At 47.2% G+C, this 13,378-nt stretch overlaps 1 protein-coding gene across 1 annotated transcript; it reads right to left on the bottom strand.

The window, feature by feature from the left end:
* Positions 1-1,011: 1,011 nt before the first annotated feature.
* Positions 1,012-8,289, bottom strand: zfand5a (zinc finger, AN1-type domain 5a). The gene is made up of 6 exons (XM_070964663.1): positions 7,951-8,289; positions 4,731-4,892; positions 3,987-4,089; positions 3,790-3,875; positions 3,125-3,253; positions 1,012-3,011 (listed from the first exon to the last, which is right to left on the bottom strand). The coding sequence occupies exons 2-6, from the start codon at positions 4,888-4,890 to the stop codon at positions 2,863-2,865; spliced, it is 627 nt and encodes a 208-aa protein (XP_070820764.1). The 5' UTR covers positions 4,891-4,892; positions 7,951-8,289; the 3' UTR covers positions 1,012-2,862.
* Between the last annotated feature and the right edge of the window lie 5,089 nt (positions 8,290-13,378).

Below are 13,378 nucleotides of genomic sequence, written 5' to 3'. Positions count from 1 at the left end.
ATTATAGGTTAACGTGTGTGGGGGGGCTGAGGGATTACAGTGTGTGTGTTCAGCTCTTTTCCACATGTGCCTTCACACACACACGTAAAACGTGTGAATCAGGATATCTGCAGTTGTTCCAGGTCATATCTGGGGTGTGTTGATCCTCCTCTCATCTGTCCCTGCATTCGTTCTTCTGTCCTCTCTGGTTCAAAGGACATGCAGACTTGTGATCAGTAGAAAGTAGGATGGTGGGGTCACTGATTAATTTGCCTTATAAGATGTTTGTCTGGCTTCAGTAAAAACCTTCAGTTTGAACTCTGAGCGCTGATGTTTTCTCACCCCACATGCCTTTGTGTGAACCCTCCGCTGTCCCTCAGTGTGTCCAGACAATGTGATTTCGGTAACTTTCTGTCAGAGCAGCGCCACATGAGCACACCTCAGCTGTCGGAGCAGCTGCTGTCGTGTCGCCATCTGTGAACACACTCCGCCCAGGAGCTCCCTACAGGAGTGCGAGAAAACACATTGTCCCTGAAACACACACACAACATCAGTCCTGTGTGTGCGGTGTTAGCCTAGATAGAGTGGAACAGGATTGCTTTCTTCCAGGGTCCGGGGATTAATACTTCCTGTGTGACCCAGACAAGGTTTGGACAAGAGTCTCTTGAGTGGGTTTACAGTCTGTGCTGCCAGCGTTCTGTATTAACATGAGGATGCTAAAGAGGCCGGGTTAGCCAGGGTGAAGTATTACAGGCTAATGCTGGAGCTCCCGGCATGTCGCTCCGACACTATTCTCGTCGTGACTGAAATGTTCCATGATGCTCACCCGTAACTATCTTCAGCTTCTCAAAACAGCCTCACTTTTCCGTCATTTTTACTGTGTTGAGGTACAATGAAGCTGCTGACTCTGGCCTGACAGGTTTGTCTACACAAGCAAGGCCATAAAATGAGCAACACTGCTTTAAACAAACACACTCCAGTAAAACTCAAACAAACAGCGAGCTGTGAAAGTCAACACACAACGAAACCTGCTAATGTCTCTCTGTACAGTTTTATTTACATGATACTATTCTGTCGTAATGCTGGATAGCAAGATTATATGTAATACATAAATATCAACACAGTTTGTTGTTTTTTCATTTTTTGTACAAATTTGCATATAACTAAGAATCAGAAAGGAGAAACTCAAACGGATACACACAGTTGTCTTTTAAATGAAAAACATCCTCACGGGGGAGAAAAATGGGGGATTAACACAAGTCACAAACATACATGTTATCAATGTGTCAGGCAGCCATGAAAACACACCTCTGCACAGGAATGTGCACATGCACGCGCGCACACACACTCACACACACACTTCTCTACGGTGCTCTATAGCAGACACACAGACCAATAGCTGTTAGACAGATGAGAAGTTACATCTAATCTTGGTATCTATTATTTTTCATAACTCTAGCTCTGGCATGCTCCTGTAGTTCTGTAAACATGTGCTGATAAACCGGGTAGCTCCACAGACGAAAAGGGCCGGGGGGGGGGGACAAACACACCCACACACACACTGTGCTCACATCAACGTTCTGTTAGCGCATTAAAAAACAAAACGAAAAATAAAATCATGGTTCACATACCCTAACTCCACAAATGCACTGAATACATGCGCTAACGTCAGTACAATATCGATGGAAGAAAAACAAAAAAAGCTAATAAAACATAACAGATAATTGTCTCTCAGCAAATAAAACCCGAAGTGAGTGAGGCCAAAGAGTTCTGAAACACTAATGCAGATGAAGAGTAACTCATGCATTTATCCCATTCATTCATTCATGCCCCTACAATATTGTTGCTTAAAGTCTCTGACCAGGCCTGCCGGGGGGGTGGGGGTGGGGGGGTGCCATCCTTCCTCTCAGGCCACACGTCGGCTCACGCAGCCCTGCACCAGGCATCTGTGATTACAATATGAGCGCAGACCAGTTGGGGAGCTCCTTCGCCCGTCGCGTCCATTGAAAGCATTTAGACTCAGTGAAACGTGGAGTAATCGGTTTGTCCCTGTCTAGCATGATACCTCCAGCCGTAATGGAACAGCCTTTTCACAATCAAACCGACCGACGTCGACGCGGACGTGCCGATCGGAGGGTCACTGAGGCTGCCTATCGCGGTGGTCCATTGTCCTGCTGGGGTCAAAGCTGATGAAAACAAAGTAAAAGGGAAGACGACGAAGCTTAACACAGCAGCTGTGAGGTAGGTAAAGCTAGGAAAGACAGAGACGAGGTGACGAAGCCCCTTGTGCGTGGCGGGGGACAGTTGTACGGTTCTCTGAACGCCGACTGACTCCAGAACCAACGGAGCACGGGACAGGAAGTTCAAAGGCGGAGGGACACGACTCGTGTGGACTGTTACGCTGTGAAGTCTGAATCTTTTAAAGGACCGGCCCGTGTCTGACACGCGGCGGGTCTGAGCAAAACGGCTGTCGACGGTTTGGCACAAAACGGCGCCTGGTTTGGGTGAGAGGAGCACAGCATATCCTGGACAGTTAGCCTGGGCTGCTCGTGATAAGACAATACACATTATAAAAAAAAGAAAAGAAAAGAAAAAAGGACTGAACAGCGGCAAAGTCACACCACAGAAAACAGGAGAAAACAAACTAATGAATCAATCAAAAAAAGGAGAAAAGTGATCATTCATGCATCTCCCTCAGACAGGATCTTTTCATTTTTTTCTTTTTTTCGTCATTTTCTTGAGGTTGTAATTTTGTAAATCGAGTCCTTTCAATCCTCACTTAGCCACTCATGCCAGTGCTCATCTCAAAAGGTTCACACTCATACTCCAGTCTTTGTCAAAGGTGATGCCACCGCTGCCGCCACCGCTGCCGTTTCGCCGAATCTATATTCTCTGGATCTTGTCGGCCACCACCACGGGGTTCTCTTTGCGGATCTTGGCGGCAGCCTCGGCCTTGTAGTCGTAGGGACAGTTGTGCTTGTCGGAGTACCGGTGGATGCCGCAGAACAGGTTGCCGCAGCGACAGTCAAATCCTGGAAGCACAAATGTCAGGAGTCAACGGCAGAACAGGAGAGGTGCTTAAAAAAACCTTTTCCATCCACGACCAGTAAAACAACCATCACGAGCTGACGTCCCCCCAGCTCACCTGTAAGGCCCACCCGTTTGCGGCACATGAAACACCTGTTCTTCTTGGGTTTGGGGGTGTCACCCTTGCTATCGTCACTGCTGGAAGAAGCTACAGGAGTTGGGCTAGAAGCAGCAGGCTGGCTTACAACTACACATGAAGAAAGACGACAGGAAAGAAACATTATGAGTCACCTCAGACTAATTAGCCATCATCTGATATCTTTATTTTAGCGGATTGATGAGTTTTGTTCATGATTCTGTAAGACATGCAACACTGAAACTGTGCACCTTTGGCCCAAACGACAGTAATTCCTGTGGTCCTTATCTCTAAATTGCCATCTCTTGTTCTTGGCAGAAAACAGTGCACCGCTCTGAGAAAGCCTCTGGCAGCCAGCACCAAATCTGAGAATGCCCTCTGGTGTGGAGGTATTTTTAAACAGGCTTATTTTTAGGCCTCCTCTCTTTCTTGGAGGCTGTAAGTAAAACCAACTGTTGGGTTTAAGGTATGCAGCGAAGCATCAAAAATAAACCGCGGCCACAGCGAATCCTACGAGGCAGCGTTTGCCTGAAGACGTCTGTATGTGAGCGGCCATCTGCGTTAAATGTTCGTGTCTGCTCAGCTGTGTGTTACTACGTGTGTGTGTGTGTGTGTGTGTGTGTGTGTGTGTGTGTGTGTGTTTTTACCAGGTTCTAGGGGTTCTGGCTTGTCCTCTCTCGAGATGCTCATCTCTGTCATTTGTTGAGTCACAGGAAGAGATCCTTGAATAGTTCTGAAGGTTAAATAAATGGAGAAAAGGAACCAGTCAGCCAACATTTCACACATTCTCCGATTCACAGAAAGCTCGCCGACAAGCTCAAAGTCAAGCACGGCCAACACTGACCTAGACATGTCTGGTGAAGAGGCAGGGGAGGCGTCAACCTTGGCTAGACTGGCTTCTAGTCTCTGGATGGCTGAGGCCTCTGAGGTAGGACTAGCAGCTGAGCCTGGATGAGAACAGGGTGAACTCCATCAGATAAAGCTCACACAGAAAACACGTACCATCATCAGAGTAAAACACTGCGGTGTAATGCTGAAATTAAAATCTAACTGATTAACAATTTAATATCTCCTAAGCAGACTTGGAAATGTGGAGGTATCAGGTCATTTCCCCCCACAAAGCTGCACTCGAGATAATCTTCCCTCTCTGTTGCAACGTGTTTGTCTCGCCTGCCAGCGTCGCACTGCGAGAGACACTTCGGCGTTTGACCTTAGAGACGTCTAAAGGAGTGAACACCCACATAACCTTGAACACTGTAATGAAGAAAACAGCTGTCTTTCATTACACAGAGTGGAAAAACAGAGGGGGGTGCAGAGGGAGGAGAGCTGGGAAAACACACCGACTGGCCTGAAACTGGTTGTGTTTCCAAACAACGTCTACGCTTCCTGCTGTCCCTCCTCATCTCCAGCTGCGAATAAACAGCCTGAAGCACGTTTAGTTGTTTATTTATTTGTTTTACGTCACAAAGCTACTGAAATCATTTGTGAAATCGATTCTTTTTCTGTTTCTTTACACACAAACACTCCTGCATCTCTTTGTGTGTGTGTGTGTGTGTGTGTGTGTGTGTGTGTGTGTGAGCTGACTTACCCATAGGGCTGAGGGGGCTCATGCGGTCGCTGCTCTGCTGCCGTGTCAGGTGTTCCTTGTAGCATACAGAGCACATGCCATTGGTTCTCGGGTTGCCATAGAAACCGCAGCCCGTCGCACAAAGCATGGGCACCGGGCTCTGGTTCGTCTCCTGGGCCATTGCTGAGAGAACGAGAGGGAACGCTTATTAGACCGGCCGACACGCCGAGAGAGCGCTTTTCTGCACGGACGCAGTGGAGAGCTAAAAATATTTTCCGTGGCGGGACGCAGTTCCCCGTCCCGCCGGTCTGAGAGATAACAGGAGTCATATTATGAAAAGTGGAGAACAACACGCGGGCCTGTTTAGACTCGCCCTTTAGCCTGAACACAGTAATGAACGTCTCTCCACAGGAAGTCCAGGGAACAAACAACACTCGCTGTGTTCTGCTCAGCACCTTGGCAGAAGCTGGACTCTGTTCTGTCCCACAGCTTTGTCCTCTGCCCTGTCCCCCTTTCCTCCCTCCATTTCCTCCCCCATAAAACCCCTTTTCACAGCTCTGAGAACAGTCGCTATGGTTCTTCTGAACATTTGACCCACGATCCCTCGCTCTCATATCTGTCCGCCCCTGTGGGAAAAACGTCATGACCGTCATATGACTCCTCACAATAACTAACACTTGCTCATCGGTGCGTTCACTTCCTCTAAACAGACACACGAGAAAAAAGTTCTGACTCACTGACGGCGTCTCAGCCGGGAGCCACAAAGGGGAACAAACCTAAAGATAAGTGACGAACAAAGTAGGCCGACAGTTTCAGAAAGCACACCCTCGGAAACGCTCTGCCTCTTGCCACACAAGGCGTTTCAAAACCGAGTAATTTCCCTCCACACACACCAGCATGTACTGTGTGCGTAACTTGGCCAAACGTGGCGTCCTATGACGTTGTCGCAGTGTAACACGGCAGGAATTTGTGTGACGGGGAGGTGCTGCCTTTGAGGAAACAGATCAGAAACACCTTGATGAGAGAGCAAACAAGCAGCCAGGAAGGACGAGATTAGCCGGGGAAGACGCATCCTGTCTGCCAGTCCTGCCCTGACCGGTTCACAGATCATCATATCAACTCAAACCAGACCCCCCCTCGCCCAGTGTACACGACAGCAGGACCATCTTCCCTTTGTAAACAACCTTTGGCCCCTTTGTGCTGTAACATGGCAGCTGCTGGCTCGCGTCGGTGTGAAGCTCGTATATATTCTGGTCACGGACACAAACAGGGCAGGCGGGCTGACTGTTCCAGGAGAGGCTGGCAGTTGTTTCAGAACGTCCTGTCAGTTCACTCGAGGTGGCCTGACCTCACCAACGAGTGATATTACATTTTGAGCCAGCCCCTCCCCCGTCTCTACCCCTGCGTGTTATCACGGCGTGTCAACAAAGGGTTTCCTTGGAAAAGCCCACAAAGACCTTGTCTGGCCTCACGTGTCACGTGTTCGACTGCTGACTGATGAGAAATGCCAGACAGGACCGAGCTGGACGCTGATATTTCCTCCTGTGAGGCTCAAAAGGGATTTTTTTCTTTACACATGATCATCAGCAGCTTTCTCAGCTACATTTGGACTGCAGGATTTGAGGGACACATCCAGACCCCGGGCACATGGACGAGGTCAAAAACAGCTCCTCAAAAGGACAGGTATCAATGTAAACTGAGGAGACGTCACATCCGAGGACAAAAACACCACCAAAGACGCGTTGGACAACAAAGAGCATGACGAGGCCCGTTCGCAGGCTGACCGTGACTGTTGACTTTCTGACACAAAGGAACAATAGACCGTGAGGCTCAGCTGTCACGTTTGAGTCCAGCTGTCAGACAAACAGCAGGCACGTCCAACCTAACCTCTACCAAGACCCATGGATGGTCAAAACCCACGTTTAAGCCCCCCAGCCTTCAACCTGACATGGACACACTTCATATTCACGTTTCACCACAAAGGAGGTCCTTTAAAGAGGAAGGCACACATGCTATTCAGAAATAATGGTGTCTATCATCATCTTGGGCCGATTATTCACACACCTAGTGCGAGCAAACAGAATACCTGTTGTGGTAAAATAGTCCACATCCGACAGGGTAAGTCAGGGGGTTTCCAGCACAGGGCAGATCACCAGTCACAGTCATCCACCGCCAACTTCCTCTCACAAAAACAGTCACAGCGTGAAAAAACTGAAGGCAGTTTGAAGACGATGTGTGTGAAAGCCTGCAGCAAACAAAAGGGGGAAGACTTCGCTCCTGGATCGGGCTCAGCTCATATTTCAGGCCCTGCTGGGCTCAAAACTCCTGAGTCACAGTGAAGGACAGGACAGAAAGACCCCTCTGCTGTTTGGTCAAGAAATGGTGTTTGAGAAAGGACATAATGCTGCGTTTAATGACCAGAGGCCGGCAGGAAGCTCCAGCACTGGTGTTTTCTGAAATAACCCACAGTCTAGACAGTGTGCTCTCTGCTCCCTTTGTTTCTTTCTTCCTCCTTTGTCTACAATCTCTCTGCTTCCTGTTTAGACATTTTGCAGCTCCCTTCTCCCACAGCCTTTCTACTAAAAACCATCTTTCGACAACGACGCGATGTGAACAACCTCCATTATATAATCACTCTTAAGCACTTCCAAACGACCTGGTGTCGCCTCAAAGCTCCAAACACCGAGCTTGTTCTCGTTTTCTCCAAAGCTGAAACTGCTGCAAACATTAGGCAAAGCCGTGCTGGCACTTCGTTTAATATTTAACAAAATGCTCTGTAGTAATTTCAGAGGATCTCTCTCGCTCTACTTGCCCATTGGGCTTATGAATTTTCTATTTCTAGCCAGGAATTAGCTGGCTTTGGTTCCCCATCCCCCAGCTCGGGGCAAACAGAAAAACAGAGGCGGCCAGCAGCACCAGCGAGCTCCCTCTCCTGTTTTTCTCCTGAACCAGACGGAGTCACGTTTGAGGACTTGTGATATTTCCACTCAGGAGGAGGAGGAGATGGTGGTGCTGGTGACAACTCCAACGAGCCAAAGACAAAAAGGCTTGTTTACCACACAACACCATCACGCACGCACCACCTGACCTTTCAATCCGCCGTTAAAGGTCGCCATGACCGACCGTTAGCTTAGTTTAACACCCCTCCTTTCTCCATTTTTCTCTTTACCTCGACAAGCCGAGCTCACTTCAAAATTCATCCTCGTTAAGAAAGAGAAAAACAATAATCCAAGATCATCACCTGCTGAAAATCGATGGAGCTTCTCGCGAGACGACGGGGAAAGTGGCCGTTTTGTCCTGGCGGAAAAAAAACGCCCTGGTCGCGTCCTTTTTTCTGGTCTAGCTGCGTTTCTGTGGCGTTGTCCTCCGTGTCAGGCAGCTTTCAGGGGCTTTAATTCTCCCTTCCTCGCCCTCCTGCCTCTCTTTCTTCCTCTCTCCGTCTCCCGTCCCTTCTGGATGGATGTTTGTTTCCTTCTTTAGTAAGAGGAGTGGCGGATGATGTCACGGGTAAAACAACGTGTCGCCATTGGCTGCCCGCGGAGCCCCCGAGCGCTACAGTTCAGCGGGGGTAGTCGAGTGTGCGCATGCGCGTAGTCTCTTGTTGCGTTATTACACATCTATTCGTCATCCTCCTACAAGGCCACGAATCTCTTTTATTGAGTAATCCACACAAATGAATGGATAGATGAATACTGGTGCTAACATGACTGACTTTAAAAAAAATAAATAATTAAAAAGTGTGAATAGGAGGGTAATCACGTGGGAATGTCTCCTTGGACAAGATTCCCTATCTGTGAGAGGGGACTAGTTTGTCTCGCCCCTCCTGCCACCTACTGTGATTATATTTGTCAGGAACAAAACAAGTGCAGATTTACTGCGTGAAAGATATACACGTCTGTTTGTTGGGAACACACACACACACACACACACACACACACACACACACACACACACACACACACACACAGAGGCTGCTTGTTGTGTTGATATTGAGAGTGTAAACATGTTTTCTGGGAGGTAACAGCAATAACAGCAGCGTCCAAGCAGCAGCGCTGACTGATACTACCAAATTTAACTAAGAGTAGAGGCAGGATCACAGAAACTGATAACTATACTAAGATTTTGATTTAATTAAAAATGGGTAATGTGATATCAAACGGGTGAGCGCCATGTGTCAGGATTTATGAGGTGAACGTGTCTTTAGGTTGCCTCTGAACACATTTTCATCACTATTCAGTGATTTGCCAAACGTAAAGGTCCAATATATAAGATTTAGAAATGTAGCATAATGTTATGTTTTCATTGGTGTATAAAAACCTAAAAACACAATTGTTTCTTTAGAAGAAGCTCTTTACATCTCAGAGGGAGCAGGTCGTCTTCCTCAGAGTCCGCAGTTTTTCTACTGTAGCCCAGAAAGGACAAAGCAAACACTGGCAGTAGAGACTGCTCTTACTTTTTTTAATGTTTTTCATGGCCACCATAGTGAACGAGTGAGCCGGGGGTGTTCAGTTCACCGTCAGATGTCACTAAATGTCACACACTAGTCCTTTAAGGCATTCCTTTCACTGTTTAATGCATGTTCACACACAAGAAAGTGTTCAATGACTCATTCATATATATAACCTTCAATGAAGCAGGCAATCTCAGACATGTTTTCTTGTGTGAATTCATCAGCGATCATGTGTCCTGAACATGGAAGACCAAGTCATGTTTGGTGTCGCTCCCACTGACGCCAGCACTGAAACTCAAACAAAGGTCTGGTATTGATAGGTATATTCCCCCACTCCTAGTGAGGACCCCTCATTCATGTAATCCATTATTTAGCCCCTAATCTTAACTTTAACAGTCACTGCCCAAACCAAACCCTTCCCTAATTCAACCCAAACACACTTCTAACACTAATCCCAAAACAAAATGGTAACAGCTGTTTGAAGATCTGGCCCAAGTGATAACAGTACACACACACACACACACACACACACACACACACACACACACACACACACACACACACACACACACACAGCAGAGAGTGTCAACATGTCTTGTGGGAGGTTACAAGAGATAAGAGCTGAACAGATCTGCTTACATCTGTTAGAAACTGGTTGTGAAATTCATTCAGGCCGTCAGTGGTTTCAGTTGGTAAACAGGGTTGTAGCCACCGCTGAGGAGCCAGAGGTCATGTCCTCCGTGTCGTTTCAGGGAAAACAATCTGAGAAGGATTGTACAGTCAAAGGCAAATTACTCGCTGTGAGTTCTCACACACTATATTTTTGATGGTAAGTTGGAAGTTTAAGCAGTGGTACTTTGGACCCTGATAGAAAATGTGTTTCCAGAGACGCCAGCTCATGAAACTCAATGATATATAGCATCACGACATGCTGAGCAGTCACTGAATTTCTGGGCTCTTTTGTTCTGTCAGGTTTTACTTAAGCCTGCTGGTTTTAACACCATTAGCTGCCAGATTTCATCTTCTGGTTATGTCTTATGAAATATGAAAGCACGCTCGCTCGCAGTGTGTCATCTGTGCTGTATGCTTTGCCCTGCAGGTCGAACAAGTCCCAGCATATTCCCCCACCTTGTCAGTGTAACGTCACACACATCCCCAGGCACTCCAGGCCACGTTGGCTGGAAAACAAACACTCGGGGGAAGGGCTGCTCGGTGTTTGTGTGTGTGAATTTGAGGGAACATGCTGTCATGTATCAGCGAGTGGATTCGTGGAAACATGGGAGGCTGCAAGCCGGTCTGCTCACACCAGTTCAAACCAGACTCCATGTGGAAACTGGGAGAAGGCGTCGCCAAGTGAAAGTAAAAGTAGTTGCTGCTGCTGCTGCTGATCTTCCCCGTGCTTTCTTAGGGGAAAACACACACACGCACACACCAACAGACAAGGTGGAGCACAGTACAAAACAAACTTTGTTGTGCATTAACATTCCACACATGCGCATGCACACACATACACACACCTGCCGTACAGATAATGACAGCAATAAAAAAAGAAAGGACTGACATATCAGAAGCTGCTATTGTTACTGCACCTTGTAAAGACACTGCTGCAGGTTACAAACAGGAGTCACTGCACATTTCCTCACTGTATGGAAACACTGTTCCAGCTGTTGGTTCTGTGTCGTGAGTTTGGTGATGAAGGTGAGGCGACAGCGTTTTGTTCAGGTCAGTTCAATCATGGCTCCTGCTTTTCTTCTGTTTTTGCTCACACAGGTGAGACGGGTTTAATCATTACTTTGCGTCATTGTAATAAAACATACACACAAACGAACAGAGGAGGTGATGTCTTCATTTCACAGCCTGAAACATGGAAAGTTTGGTTTCTGTCCTTAAAAGGAGGGCTGACTGAATTCATTAGATTTTATTTTCTATCAGTGTGAGATCGTTTTCCACATGAAACAAATCATTCACATAAATACATTTTACAATACAGATGTCTCATTTGAGCAATGTCTAACTTGTCTTCTGTATCACATGTCTCACAAACCTTTATTTTTTATCTATTTAATCTCTTTTAAGACAAGTAACTTGTCAATATGACCTGATTCCCACATTAAATACACACATTTTCTTCTCATAAACAGTTAAGTGAGTTGAAAAGTGATCACTGATCAACAGCAACACTCAGGAAATATTTGCATATAACAAGTCCTGATCATCTTTAGTCAGACTGTTCATCTCTTATAATGAAAAGCCATTTGGTGATTATTATGTGACTCACCATAAACCCTGCAGTAGTTCTTTGTCACCATGTGGAGTGAATGAAAGGAGACGGAGTCATCATTATCACAGAGGTTTGAGCAGCACATTCACACATAATGTTCATGATGCTTTTCACAGATGACATAGAGTTCATTTACACACAGTTTACAACCAGTGTTTCAGGGGAGGATCCTCAAAAAAAAGAGGCATTATTATCTGATTGAAGCGACAGAGTCGTCAACTAATGTAATGAAATGAAGGCAAAGGAATGAAACACTGGAAGCCAGTGGAGGCTGAACGTCGTGTAGTTCGTCAGCTGTGAGCAGTGCCTGTGAAAACTCATCATGTGGCATCTTTATGCAAACAGTCCTTCATGTTTCAGACACAGCAGCAGTGGTACGGTCCCCCGATTGTACAGACATAAGCTTTTCATATGTGAGTAAAGAGAAGGAGGGGGGCGGTGAGGGGAAATCTGCTGTGTGTTTTACACTGAGGCCTTTGTGCGTGAGTGTTGTGTTAACGCGGCCCTGCACGAAGAGGCAGGAAAGAAGGAGCGTGTGTATGTGAGATGTATGTCTGTTTAGTATGTGAAGGTTCATGGGTTTCAGCGAAGGGAGGGGGCAGCTGAGGAGAGAGTTGGGGGTGTCGAGTATCATTACCCATCCCCCTCGCTGTCATAGCTTGGCTTCAGTGTGTGTGTGTTTGCAGGATTTAGTGCCGTTGAGTGTGTGTGGGTGGGTGGTTAGGTATAATGGTGCTGGTGGTTGTGCTGAAGGAGGGGCTTTCTAATCATTTTCCACGACCATGATGCACGCACGTGAACGTCTGAAAGTGACAATGTTGCCATGACAACGGATGCATATTTGCAGAGAAGCTTTTTGTTGTGTTTCGGTCTGTGTGTGTGTGTGTCTGTGTATGTGTGTGTGTGTGTGTGTGTGTGTGTGGGGGGGAGCTGGGGGGAGAGGGTGTGAGGATTACTTTATGTGAATCTAGTACAGCCTGTCTGTAGTTACTAGGCAGATATTGGCCCACACCCGACACCCGACACGCACACACACTCACACACACACTCACACACACACACACACACACACACACTCAGGCACAGCTTGCTGTGTCTGGCGTCGGTGTGGTGAGACTCTGTTGATAAAGGGGCTCGTGGTGGAAATGGCAGCTTATCCATTTACATAAGCTGTGTGCGGGGCTTGATAAGCTCTGCGCTGAGGTGGACTAAAGCCATCGCTTCAAAACTTGATCCCCACCCTCCTCTGTCCACATTCAACTTCATGTGCAGCCCCTCATGAGGGGGGCGACGGTGCATATGTGTGCGTTAAGGTAAGTAAAGGGAAACATTTCATGAACAGAGGGCGTCTGTCTGCGCGATTCTGGGGGGATCAGGGACAGCTTTGTTGTAAATTCTGGCTCCTTTCAGTCCATTTACACTGCTGTGGGTGTAATTGTTGAGGAAACATAAGGTGAAAATTGAGAAAACGTGAGGCGGACCACTGTGGGTTCACATCTGTGCAGCAGTGTCAAGCAGCAACATATTCTGAATGAAGCTAAAGCAAAAGAAATAAAGAGCAAAACCAGCTGTCATCTGCTGATTCAGCATCTACTGACCATTCAGTCCCTCACGGTGTTTCTTGTTTTACTGCAGGCTATCTGACCAGGGAGCAGCCCCCCCCCCCACACACACACACACAACACACACACACACACACACACACACACACACACACACACACACACACACACACACACACACACACACACACACACACACACTGTCTCAGCACACACTGTGTCACACACAGTCCAAACTGTCTGCTTCCTCCTTTCTCCTCAAACCTCACCGTACATGGGTATGTGGATGATCATGGGATAACATGGTGTGTGTGTGTGTGTGTGTGTGTGTGTGTGTGTGTGTGTGTGTGTGTGTGTGTGTGTGTGTGTGTTACAC

Source organism: Chaetodon trifascialis, chromosome 6, assembly GCF_039877785.1.
Source record: "Chaetodon trifascialis isolate fChaTrf1 chromosome 6, fChaTrf1.hap1, whole genome shotgun sequence".
NCBI classification, from domain to species: domain Eukaryota; kingdom Metazoa; phylum Chordata; class Actinopteri; order Chaetodontiformes; family Chaetodontidae; genus Chaetodon; species Chaetodon trifascialis.
This window is presented reverse-complemented; position numbering and strand designations above follow the sequence as displayed.

What these genes read in the sequence shown, in the direction of transcription:
- zfand5a (XM_070964663.1), bottom strand. Translation starts at nt 4,890, where the DNA reads ATGGCCCAGGAGACGAACCAGAGCCCGGTGCCCATGCTTTGTGCGACG. An exon ending in TCTTCACCAGACATGTCTAG is followed by an intron (nt 3,876 to 3,986) that starts GTCAGTGTTGGC and finishes TTTAACCTTCAG; the next exon opens with AACTATTCAAGGATCTCTTC. An exon ending in GCCAGAACCCCTAGAACCTG is followed by an intron (nt 3,254 to 3,789) that starts GTAAAAACACAC and finishes CTTCATGTGTAG; the next exon opens with TTGTAAGCCAGCCTGCTGCT.